This window comes from Dipteris shenzhenensis, chromosome 24, assembly GCF_047967505.1.
Source record: "Dipteris shenzhenensis isolate YYH24624 ecotype China chromosome 24, Dip_SZ_1.0, whole genome shotgun sequence".
NCBI classification, from domain to species: domain Eukaryota; kingdom Viridiplantae; phylum Streptophyta; class Polypodiopsida; order Gleicheniales; family Dipteridaceae; genus Dipteris; species Dipteris shenzhenensis.
In genome coordinates this window covers 21898366-21911905 of record NC_141619.1, presented here as the reverse complement: position 1 = coordinate 21911905, position 13540 = coordinate 21898366, and the positions used below count along the sequence as shown (strand labels likewise).

The window sequence follows — 13540 nt, the reverse complement described above, 5'->3', positions numbered from 1 at the left end:
ATGTAATCCGCTAGGCAAGTGTTTGTGCCACGTGCTCTCTGCCCCGTTTGTCTAGCGCATCTGTCCCAGTCTGCTCCATCTGTCCCGCAGTCCTAACTCCATGCACCCAAGTTACCCAACCAGACACCATAGTCTGCCCGGGTGTATCTATGCCGCGTGCCACCGGGATTGAGCGTCAGAAAGCAGTGCCGGATCTCAGACGTCGAAGCAACCGGAATTGAGCTCGCAAGAGGCTTGGAAATCGATGCCAAGCGACCGCGATGAGCAGAAGAAGCAGAAGCAGCAGAAGAAGAAGAAATTGAGGCCGGAAACCTTCAAAGAGCTCAAAGCCAAGCGACCGCGACGAGCAGAAGAAGCAGCAGCAGCATACTCAGCGCGCTGCATCAGTCTCTTCCTGGTATGATGGTTCATTGTATGGCAGCGCACCCTCCTGGTGCCAATTACTCCACAGACATGCGCCTTTTCTTGCTTTTTCCTTTCTAGGTAGAGTAACCTTAGCTCGACACAAAGGCAAGATATGTAGAGCATACCCAAAGACTCTGCTGCAAGGGCAGTTCAATTCTTGCCTCATAGCGTTGTGAGAGTTGCCAAGGACCCCTGCGATCAGAAACTTGCCATCCTGAATAGCTTTCAGTCAAAATTCGGGAAAACAAGAAAACGAGATACAGAGCGGGATGGTGGTAGCTGTTTTCGTGCCTCAGTTCCTACCAGTATCATCGAATGTATGGCAGCCCTCACTTAGCGATTGGGCTGCTGTCCTTGGAGAGAAGCCAATATTTTGCACCCCCACACTCTCGAATGACTGGAACAGTGACAAGATACAATGGCAACGTGCTGTTGCCTGTGCCCTATCTCAGGAGGATAACCAGCGAGCTACACGTTGGTCGGACAGCCACCCAGCTACACTTTGCAGACAAAGTGCCAAGCGAGCTGGCACCCAGCAAGGCCTCTCATATTCATCCCTTAGACGGGTTCCTTCAGAGCCCCATTGGCACGAATCATGGGTGCTGTCCTGAAAGCTTGAATGAGGAGATCCCCCAGAGGAGGGATGTGAAGATAGGCTTTGGTAACCAGAAGGGCAGGGTCTTGGGAACGTTCTCCGTCCCACATTTGAGGTGGATGGCTACTGGGCCACACGGTGAGTGGAGGTCCAACTGGGGTAAGTTTGCAAAAGAGATGCTACGGGACCTAGAAACCAATCATAAGTTAACGTTGGATGGACATCATCAGTGTGCTCTTGCCAGGAGCCAAGACTGGTGTCCCAAAAGCTTGAATGAGGATATCCTCTCTCAGTTGGGCCCAGAGACAGATGTTGCTACCTATGCCTCGCTCTTGAGCCGTTGTACTAGTGCTAAGGCCCTGTATGAGGGTGAATGTGTGTATGAACATATGACCAGGCGTGGATACGACGGTAACAGATTTCTGTCTAACCTTCTTGTCCAAATGTATAGCAAGTGTGGAAGCCTTGAATATGCACGGGCTGTCTTTGACAACATAGTCTCTCGGAATCTGTACTCTTGGAACATTATAATCACTGCCTGCTCCCAGCATGAGCATGGCAACAAGGCTCTGCAACTGTTTCATCAAATGCGGGCCAAAGGCGTTGAGCCAGACAAGATCACCTTCATCAGCGTCTTGGATGCTTGTGCTAGTATGGCAGCCTTAGAAGAGGCTCGAGATATTCATAGTCATATTGTTGGCGCTGGATGGGAATCAGAAATTGTCATGGGGACAGTGCTCGTCACTATGTATGGCAAGTGTGGCAGCTTGGACGATTCAAGGGCTGTGTTTGCAGAAATGCCCCTTCAAAATGTGGTTTCCTGGAGTGCCATGATCACAGCATTGATTCGAAACGGAGATGGCAATGAGGCCCTACAAATGTTTGGTCAAATGCAGGCTAAAGGCATCAAACCAAACAATATCATCTTCTCTTGCATTTTGGATGCCTGTGCCAGCGGAGTGGCCTTAGAAGAGGGTCAAGACATCCATGCTATGATTGTTGGCATTGGATGGGAGTCAGATGTTGCTTTGGGGACAGCCATCCTCAGCTCGTATGGCAAGTGTGGGAGCATAGATGATTCTAGGGCTGTTTTTGCAGACATGCCACTGCGGGATCTGGTCTCCTGGAGTGCCATGATCGTAGCATGCGCCCAAAACGGGCATGGCAAGGAGGCCTTGGAACTTTTTGGTCAAATGCACGCCAAAGGAATCAGTCCAAACATGATTACCTTCCTGTGTGTTTTGGATGCATGTGCCAGTGTGGCAGCCTTAGATGGGGGTCGAGAGATCCATGCTGCTATTGTTGGCACAGGAAGGGAGTCAGATATTGTGGTGGGGACAACCCTTATCAATATGTATGGCAAATGCCGTGCCCTTGATGATTCGAGGGCTTCATTTGCAGACATGCCACTTCGGGATGTGGTCTCTTGGAATGCCATGATCACATCCTGTGCCCAAAATGGCCAAGGCAAGGAGGCTTTACGATTGTTTGGTCAAATGCAGGCGGAAAGTATCAAGCCACACATCACTACCTTCATCTGCATTTTGCATGCATGTGCTGTACTCCTAGACCTAGAAGAGGGACGAGAGATTCATGCTACTATTGCTGGCCATGGATGCAGGTTCGATGTTGCTATGTGGAATTCCCTCATTAATATGTATGGCAAGTGTGCGAGCCTGGATGATTCTAGGGCTGTTTTTGCAGAGATGCCAATTCAGAATGCGGTCTCCTGGAATGCTATGATAGCAGCATGTGCTGAGAATAGGGAGGACAAGGAAGCACTGCGACTACTTCATCAAATGCAGGCCAAGGGGATCGAGCCAGAACAGGTCACATTCATCTCTGTCTTAAATGTGTGCGCCAATGTGGCAGCTCTAGAAGAGGGTCAGCAGATTCATGCGACTATTGTTGGCAATGGATTAGAGTTGGATGTTGTTCTGGGTACCACCCTGATCAATATGTATGGCAAGTGTGGGAGAGTGGATGATTCGAAGTCTGTCTTTGCAGAGATGCCTCTGCAGAATGTGGTGTCCTGGAGTGCCATGATCGCAGCATGTACCCAGAATGGGCATGGCAAGGAGGCCCTGCAGCTGTTTGGTCAATTGCAGGGAGAAGGCATCAAACAAGACAAGGTCACCTGTGTCTGTGGTTTGGATGCGTGTGCGAATGTGGCAGCCCTGGATGATGGTCGGAACATCCATTTTACCATTATTTGCAATGAATGGGAATTAGATGTTTGTTTGGGGACAGCCCTCGTCAATATGTATGGAAAATGTGAGAGCCTGGATGACTCCAGGGCTGTGTTTGAAGAGATGCCACTGCAGAACAGAGTCTCCTGGAATACTCTGATTGCTACATATGCCCAGAACAGACAGGGCAAGGAGGCCCTACAACTGTGTAGCCAGATGCAGGCCGAAGGCATGAAACCTGACAGGATCACTTTCATCTGTGTTCTGGATGCATGTGCCAGTGTGGCAGCCTTAGAAGAGGGTCAAGAGATTCATCACCTTATTTGTACAAACGGATGGGAGTGTGATGTTGTTGTGGGCACTGCCCTTATCGACATGTATGGCAAGTGCGGGAGCCTGGATGATTCAAGGGCTGTGTTTGCAGGGATGCCACTGCAGAATGTGGTCTCCTGGAATGCTGTGATTGCAGCGTGTGCCCAGAATGGGAACAGCAAGGAGGCCATACGATTTTTTGATCGAATGCAGGCTGTAGGCATGAAGCCCGACAAGATCACCTTCATCTGTGTTCTCACTGCATGTAGCCATGCAGGGCAGGTTGTTCTTGGAAGGCAATACTTTGCCTCTATGAGCAAAGACTATGGCATGATCCCCATGGTAGAGCATTATATGTGCATGATCGATCTTCTTGCTCGACAAGGACTATTGGACGAGGCAGAGGACTTGACTGTCAGTATGCCATTTGAACATGTCAGTTCTGCATGGTTGAGTGTGCTTTCATCTTGCAGAATTCATACTGATGTGAAGCGGGCTGAGCGTGCTGCAAATTGTGTGCTCCACTTAGATCCAAGGAATGGTTCACCGTATGTGTTGCTAGCAAATATCCACGCCAATGCAGGTAGGCCCATTCATGTAGTGTAGGCAAGAGAGGCTATGAAATATCCCATAGTGAAGAATTGTCAGGTGACAGATGTATTGAGGTGAATACTGTAGTACATGAACATGTTAATGGAGACGCATTATTAGCAGAAGGTGCAGTAGCAGAGGTTGAGTAGGTACATGAAGAAGGCAAGTTATGTGCTGGGGAATACTGTAGTACATGAACATGTTAATGGAGACACATTATTAGCAGAAGGAGCAGTAGCAGAGGTTGAGTAGGTACATGAAGAAAGCAAGATATGTGCCCAGCAAACGCTTGATGATCTGAATAAAGGAGACGTAGGCATCCTGTGCTACCATTGTGAGAAGCTGCCCATTGCATGGCTAAAACTCCACCTGGAACTTTTCTTCGTGTCACCAAGAACCTTCAAGTGTGCTCTAACTGTTGTCCTGCCACCAATTCTACCTTCACAACGAAAATTATTACTCATTCCTGGAGCATGAAGATTGTATTCATACACCCCTCTCGATGAGAACTTACCACACATGAGTAATCTGTGGGGCTATGGTGAGAATATTATCATGGTATATTTATTCTGTATTGGGTATTGCCTTTGAGACTGGCATATCTATGCTTGTGTAAGCTCACGCATATCTCCATGTTCCTTCATTCTGGCTTTTGCTTGGTTGGCAATATGCTGCTCTCACAATGTGGAAGGCAGCTTAATTTGCAGCCATACAATACCTCAAAAGGAAAGGTGACATGCCATACAGGTACACTGTAGCAAAACTCCAGGCACAACCATCTACCCCATCTCTTCTCGATCTCAAAGGAAAAGTGCCTCAAATACTCTTCTAGCCACCTATTAACTCTTGTAGTTTGTCCATCAGTAAGCATGATGAGCAGTGCTTGGACAGCTGCGTTCCTAATTGGGAGGAGATTTCCTTTCAAAAGCTGCTTAGCATCCACACCTACTGATGATGTCTTGAGGGAAATCATGTAATTGGAACATATATTGTGCTGCAGCTAAGAAGCTGTGGTAAGTGGTCTTTTGAGGAGAAAGTGAGCTGCCTATCCATCAGCACAAAGATACTATCCCATCCTTTCTTTCTAGAGAGACCATAAATTTACACAAATGTGAGTCCACTTACCATTTGGAACAGGTAAAGGATGCAATAAGCGAGCTGCACTCAGGTTTTCCACACCATTTCATTGAAAAAGATGCATTTTGTATATTGCAAAACATCTTATAGAAATGAAGAAAGCGCAATGGGATGCTTCATGGATGCAAATGGACTACACAGGCACGCAAAGGTTAGCAGAGCGGGATATTCAATAGAAATGAAGAATGTGCAATGGGATGCTTCATGGATGCAAACAGACTACACAGGCACGCAAAGGTTGGCAGAGCGGGATATTCAATAGAAATGAAGAACCATGCTTCTCTTGCCCAATCCTAACATGTGCTTGTAACTATGTTAAGGTCCTGTGAACCTAAGGCTGATATGTGCCCCTCATTCCAATTGCAGACTCTCTTATCAGATTGCTATTCAAAGCACCAACCTATCTATGGCAGGTTATTATGCATGTTCCCTCGTGTAGACTGGAATTTTGAACTTGATCCAAACATGGCTGGTTTTTTTTGCAAAACCTGATTGCTCCTTGACGCTTACTCTCGAGTAGGGACCTGCAAAAAAACATGGCTGGTTTTTTTTGCAAAACCTGATTGCTCCTCGACGCTTACTCTCGAGTAGGGACCTGCAAAAAAACCAGTTGTAGTTCAGCCTGGGCAAACAGGGTGGTTTGCAAACCACACGTCTCACATGAATAGGTTCTAAAGGGACTGGTCCAATGTTTTAGGCAGGCAGCATGTGTCATACTATTTTGGGAATGTTCCTGGATTCATCTAGGTATAGGCAGCATGTGTCATACTATTTTTGGATAAAATAAGGCGCAACCATTTTCGCCTCATGAGTTCTTGATTGATTATGCTGTGAGATCACAAGTTTGCTACAGAGTAAGATCTTGTGTGTAGGAGAAACAAGAAGTTTCACGATCTTCTCAAAGTTTTGCAACATGCCCATTACCATAGCCGAGAAGGTCATGTCCTTTTCTTCTTCATTGGTGGTGTCAAACAGCAAGTCTCCCAAATCACTCTAAATTGCTTGTGGTGCCTTAGCAACTATTAGGTGAATTTTGAACAATTTGTCCATATGAGCAAATTTCCATTGAGTTCGTGGTAGGATTGCAAGAGAAGAATCCAATCCTAGTAAAGGCCTCTATCCAAGAGATACATTGAATTACACTAACAACCCTTTTACTTTCTCCCTTTGTGATTCCTTGTAGAATGCCACTATACAAGGCGATACGATGTAAGCTTTGGAATTTTGTGGTGGCGTTCACAACTTATCATCTGACTAAACATTAACCAATCGGGCTTAATGGAGAGTATTTTTAAACAAGCATAGTAAAGAAAAGCAAACTCAACAAGGTAGCGAAACCATCATGGACCTAGCCTTTACTAAAGCTTTTAATGAAAGAAAGAGTAGATGCATAGCAAGAACACTAAGCTAACTTAACATTTCAAAGTCGTTTAAAACACTAATGACCTCCTTAACAAAGTCAGCTTGACCAAATACAAATGAATAAGGTGGGAAAACTACTATGGCTATGCTTTTAATGAAGCTTTCAATGAAAGGAAGAGTCGATGGATAATAAGAAGACTAAGCTAACTTAAGATTTTAAAGTTATTTAAAACACTAATGACCTCCTTAACAAAGTGAGATTGACCAAATACAAATTAAAACTAGTTTCGGGCACGCAGCTATGTTGAAAGAAAAGATAGTACTGTACTGAAAATTAAAAGAAAAAAATGTATTCTAATTTCAAATAGATGTTTGCACCTAGCACATTGTAGATTGCATTCAACACATAGCTCTTTGCATTCGCCACAAAGAAGTTTGCACTTATCGCACAAACATACATTGATGGCACGCTTGAAAACGTGACTTGATCTGAGCAGCTCGACTATTGAAAGGAAATCTAGGCCACTTGAGTAGAAAGAGAGAGGGTCGACAATATTCCACACACACTATTACTAGATACCAAGCCAATAGGGGCTCTGCAGCGGCAAAAGCCAGGACTATTTTGAGATCGAACTAGCAAAAGCACACTTTGAGTACTTAGAGAGATTCTATAAGAACGAGGAGCTAGAAATGCAATCCATAGACTGTCAAAGGCCCGAGCTTGAAAATACGAGATTCGAGCAGATAGCCCAGTTAAAATGATTAGTTGTACTTATGTGCACATTGGCGGATGTTTTTTGGGCAAATAGAAGTTTTTAATATTATGTCTCAAGAGACAGATAATCACATGAAGTTCCAAACTTGTTACAAGTAAGCTACTAAATTTCAAAGCATGCACTAAAGCATCTAGCGATCTCTAGTAACTTGCAAACAACTAGGGGCCAATTATTTTGCTTTTATGAGTGGTTCTACCACGTCAATATTTTCATGCCATGTACCCAAGTGCAGAGGTGTGTTGATGAAATCATCCATTGCTAGTACGGAAGCTCCATGAGCCAACAACAATTTCATGGCCTCATTGCGCCTAAACTGCATTGCGAGGTGCAATGGGGTCTTCCTTTTCTCATCAAGGAAATGGACTGATTCAATGGATGGAAGAGCATTCAACATTTCTCGAAGCGAGTTTGTGTCCCCTCGCTCCTCTGTTCTCACCGGGCCAACGCCAAAAGATCTACAAGAGATTGCCGTAGTTCACATCACCCGTCCTCCCAAATGATCGTGTATTCTTTAATCGATTTATGCACATTTCGTTCAAGGTAGTGCATCCATTGTCCATTCAACTTATGGCGATTGCAATGCATATTCCATCACATTATAAAAGAATGAACTGAAGGATGAGATCCCAAATTAGATATCGTAGAATTCTCAAAGGTTGGAATGACTATTGAATTGCCTTTGCATATATCCAAATGGTGAATTATAGTGCCAACATTCATAGCCCTCTCTTGCTAAGATTAAAAGACAAAGCATTCCAAGTTTGTCTCTTCCATGTAAATCTATCAACAAAACAAAGTCATCCAACTCTTAGAACTTACTATTCCATACACTTAATTTAGACCAGATCCAAACTATGCAATTGCACCAATTTCTTGAAGTAGAAACATTAGTATATTATTTAGCTTGGCTTCTAAGTACATAGTTCTTTTTTCTATTGCCAATACCCATTGTAATGCGGTGAAATCACTTTCCATGCTCCATTACCTTTTACAACCTAGTTTGGTTAGCACCTGAAAAGAACTAAAATTCACCCAATCTATTTTGTGCACATTCCCTTACTACTTGAGCCCCGTGAGACTTATTCATTAATAGATTTTACGAAAACTTTCAAGTTGGGGGGCTCTTTTCCCAATGGGGACTGTAGTTAATAATCTAAATCCATAGTTAGAGTCCTGAAAGTCAAAGCTTTTGCCCACATTATACATTGACCTAAAATCATGGCAATGGAGTCACTCATATACAATTTTTGTGCAAAGAACTTTCCATCTCAATCTGTGCAACTCTACTAATACTAGTTCCAACTTTTGAACATCATGGGGACCTATTGCGTTGCACTATTACTCTCTAGGATTAACTACTATTAAGAAGTAATCTTAAGAAAAACCAATCTTAGCAAGTAGCAATCCAAAGAATGAGTAATAGCTAGCAATACTACTAATAGTAACTAGAAGGTTAAAGGGGAATTCTCAAGGTTGGATTGCAGGCAACCATCTTCTTGGCCTCAAAGATGGTTCCATTGATAAAACCTTAGGCTATACCCACACCAAGATGCACCTAACAAAACCAATTTTTTTCTATACCTTGATGTCCCTTGATGCTAGCACTTTTCATAACAAGAATTATGAGCTCTCTTTGACCTTTTTCTATCTAGCTTCATAGATGGTTCCATCAATGGAACAATGTCTATAAGCACACCAGCACACATATCATCACTTATGCATGCATTAACAAGAACTTCACACATAATTTATTTTGTAATCTTTGAGGATCCCATTGAAGATACAAGAAATGTGACACATTAGCCTCAATGATAGGTTTCCTATGGATTTGTCCCTTTTACTGCTAGATTTAGATTTAATGGTTATGAAATTTTGGTTTCTAAAAATAACCTTTTCTTATCTCAGCTTCCATTGAAGATACAAGAAATGTGACACATTAGCCTCAATGATAGTTTTCCTATGGTTTTGTCCCTTTTACTGCTAGAGGTAGATTTAATGGTTATGAAATTTTGGTTTTTAGAAATAACCTTTTCTTATCTCAGCTTCAAAGACATCCTTAAGTTATCATACTAAATATGTCATTATTCTTGTTTATGTCTTTTAAATTTGAATTATTGTTGTCCCATTTAATGTTCATGATGCTCTAGATCTCTCTTAAAAAGATGGGATAGCTTAAGAAATTTCCAATATTGCATGGATAGGGGGTTTATTGTGTTGTTTAGTTAGTAAATAACATGTCTCCCAAATCTCCAATGTCTAGCACTATGAGATTTGAATCGAATGGAATGAAATTTGGTCTACCAAAACCTATGGCACAAGTAGGCTCAATGTATACATCATTGAAAAGATAACATTCATTTTCATTAATGCCACCTATGCTACTGTAGCCACTTAAAGATAATGTGATCCCTAATTGTGGGCCTTATTAATACATTAAAAGTTTAGCATTAGCTATTACACCATCAAGCAAAGAAGTGAGAGCACAATAATATCATGCATGTGCAAAATGTTTTTGAAACAGTATTTATTATGATCCATGTATATAAGCAGCTTATGAATGTTCATGTTTGAGGAACCTTTCTCAAAAGATTCTCATTATCATGTGGAGATGCTAGTCAATTAGTCAAAATTTTCTTGAATCTTTAAATGTGAGTCTTAAGAATCTAAACAACTAAATTGATCTCAAACTTTAGTTATTTCAAGTATTGGTACAATGACAATTGATAGCAATCATCTTGGCATTGATTTGTATCCATGGATAGTAAATTCTAGCTTATTTGTTTATAGAGTTTAAGCTTTTTACTTTATTACCATGTTTATACTGATATAGTGACAATTGATAGCAATCATCTTGGCATTGAGTTGTATGATCCATTAAAAATTGAGTTGTAGGATCCATTAAAAATGAAGTTTGTTAAAGAGGTTAAGCATTTTACTTTAGTATCATCCTTAGGGTTTAGGGTTTACTAGTAGCTCATTAGTATCTAGTTTTTACAAGCATATCTTGGCATTAAAGAGGTTTAGGGTTTCAGGTTTAGTAGTAGTTAATTTACATTTTTTACGGTTAATCATTTTGCTTCATTTCCATGTTAGTTATCAACGGCTAGAATTTGAGAATGGAAAATATGATTTTGAGTAATTGGTTCTCTATAAGAAAATGTTTACTACTGGTGAGCACAAGGCTATTGCATCATCATATCAAGAAATTAAATATGAGATTTATTTTTGCACTTAAAATGTATAAATTATTAGAGGAAATTCAACATTAACTTGTTATATGTTGAATAATATGTTATACTAGTGGAGATTCAACATTTATACGTTATTTAAAAAAATTCAACATGTTATATGTGAGATCCTTTTATCTATTATTCCTATACAGAAATCCAAAGGGTTGTGCTTTTAAAGTGTAGTTTATATAGTTTGTTACACTTGAATCGTTAGTCTTTCTCTTACATGATATGCATGTAAGTACTTAATGAATTCAAGGAAGGGTAGGAAAAAGTACAAACTGATAGCATGTGTATATACATCAATGTGTTTAAGAATATAGAAGGGGATTTAAAAATAGAACTAGGATGTGTCCAGAAGAATTAATAATCTTTTCTTGTTTGCACATGTATGTCACACATATATAAAGTGCCCCCCTCCCCCGTGCATGCCCTCTGCACAACACTAGGTCAACATTGAGCATTCTCAACTATTTTTTCATTTTCTCAACACCTACTTTCTACACTTAAATCTTTTAGTAGCTAAATCCTACACTCATGTATAAGCAGATGAGAATCTGGCATCCAGATTATCATACCTTAGATGTCAAATGTCTCTATGAGAGAGTAAAGGAGTTAGAAGAAATTGAAGTGAACCCTACAGATATCAACAAGTAATGTGATGTGAAGTAATGGTGAGAACTATGTCCATCATAATAATTAACAATATGCTAGTTTTTTTTTCTTGTATATTTCAGAATCGAACATATGTACAGTTAATTTCATTTGTATTTGGGTGAAATCAAGACTCTTTCCTCACTTCACAAAAAATTCTATTAAGAAGCTATCCCATATCTAAAATGAATATTTGTCATATTCATTATTAAAAAAATTTCCTTGCAAGCTTATTTCATTCCATTACGCATTATCTCAATTCCAATTTTCTATGCATTTTCTCATGAACATCAACATATTGGGAAATCTCATAAACCCTCCATATCCTATAATGAGAATATACGTTTCTAGTATCCAAGCATTGCTTTGTGTTAATACATGAGCTTGTTGATGGGATTTTTTATAAGAGCCAATCCCTCATAAAGGAAAATACAACTGTTTTGGCTAACCAAATAGAAGGATTTATTTAATTCACAAGCTCCTCATGAAGTACTTAGTTCTTTTCCTTGGTGATATTAATTTGTATACTTATGTCTTTTAGAATCTTGCAAGTATTGAAAATGTTTGAAATGGAAAAAAGCAAAATATTAAGCCCTCCCAATACAAAAGAATCCCTAAATAATATATTATATCCATATCCGTTTTTATGCATTTCTATCTTCCATATGTGACTTCAAGTTCCCTCATGGAATTTCCTCCTTTTTGTGTCATTTCTTGCCTAGTAGTTAGTGTTAGATATCAATGCTCCACTCTCATGTAACTACGTAGAAACCAACTAACTCTACTTATAAGTCCCCCATATGAGGAGAAGGCATTTGAGTAGCTCGGTTATCCGGTAGGTCCTGGTTTGGACACCAGATGGGGGCCATGTGTGGCCTGATGGCTGGATGGCTTTGGATAGAGTTGGCACACTGCCAACTAGGCTACATGCAAGTGCAGGAAGGCATCCCATGACTGACCGCATTGAGGGTAGACGGAGCATTTCCCGAGGCAGTCCACTCTCGGGTTGCGGGGCCCATTTAGAGTCCCAGATGATCCCGGATGGCTGTGTGCCATAGGTCAGTTGCTCTATTTTGCACCACAGTTCTATCCTGTGGTCGGTGGCGTATTTCCGACCTCCAGTCAACTGGTTTGGGCAGACTGGGTCGGTCTCCCAATTGAGCTTAACTGACTATGGCTGGTGGCTATATAAGAGCAAGCCCGTGAAGCCCATTATCATCACTGGCTACAGTAACCCTGATTCCTTAGCATCCAACCTCCGTCCTCTATTGTTTCCAGCATGCCATCGAAGCTCCTCACACAGGAGCGCACGGTTGGGAGGCAGCGCCATCTATTGTATCAGTTTTACAGTAATCAAATTTTTGATTCTCCATACTATCTGCTTTCCTCTCTTGCATACAAGATCCTGTTATTAGTTGAGCACAGATGTTGTATTGTTTTCTTACATGGTATCAGAGCTTGGGCTCTAGCAAGAAGATTTGGTAGTGTGTTTCTGTTTGTGAGCAGATTGTGAGAGATGGCCCAGCCCGCAAGAAGGATGTGCACACTTTCTGGGCAAAAACCTACGAGCAGAAAAGTCCGAGCGATAATTTTCGACACCAATCATGCTTGTATATTTCTCAAAGGAATATATACAATTCTTTCTTAATTTCTCATTTATGGAACCACATACTTACTTATTTTTCATTATAACCCTCCTTTTAGAGAACATCATCTATATATGAACAAATAGTGAACACTTTAGAAACTCCTATAAATACCTCCCTACCATACTCTCTTTAAGGATTATGGTAATTAAATCAATTTAAAAGAGTTTCCCTAATCTTTAGCAATCCCATATTTGAAGCTCTCATATAACAATGTATACCATATTCCTTGGATGAGTAGGAAAAAGATATTGGAAACCTCATACTTGAGGCCATTATAATCGATCATAAATTAATCTCTAATACATTATCAAATATGGGAAGGCAAGGAACGGTTTTTCAAAATATTCCGAATTCTCCAAACCTAAGTACTTGTAAGGAAATATGGTCTCTACTGAACTCCTTCCTACCATAATATGAATTAGGGAGAAGTTGTAACTCTCATATACATCTTGAAATTTTCACTTTTTCTCTTTTATAACTATAAAAAGTATAATTTTAAGCCTACCTTTGCATAGATCATGAAATTTTGAACATTTTTCCTTTTTACAGCTCCTCAATCTGAGATAAGGAGCAAAAGTTATGACCCCTTCTGCGTAGGCTCTCCAAGGGTATTCCGCCGGCAGAATAGGGTTCGGGCAAG

The 13540-nt window shown here is 41.0% G+C and overlaps 1 protein-coding gene across 1 annotated transcript; it reads left to right on the top strand.

Annotated features, from left to right (window-relative positions):
* Window positions 1–798: 798 nt before the first annotated feature.
* LOC147886360 (pentatricopeptide repeat-containing protein At2g33680-like) lies at window positions 799–4241 on the top strand. The gene is made up of 2 exons (XM_087395231.1): window positions 799–4084; window positions 4180–4241. Exons 1-2 carry the CDS (start codon window positions 799–801, stop codon window positions 4239–4241), a joined length of 3348 nt encoding a protein of 1115 aa, XP_087251357.1.
* The last annotated feature ends 9299 nt before the right edge of the window (window positions 4242–13540 follow it).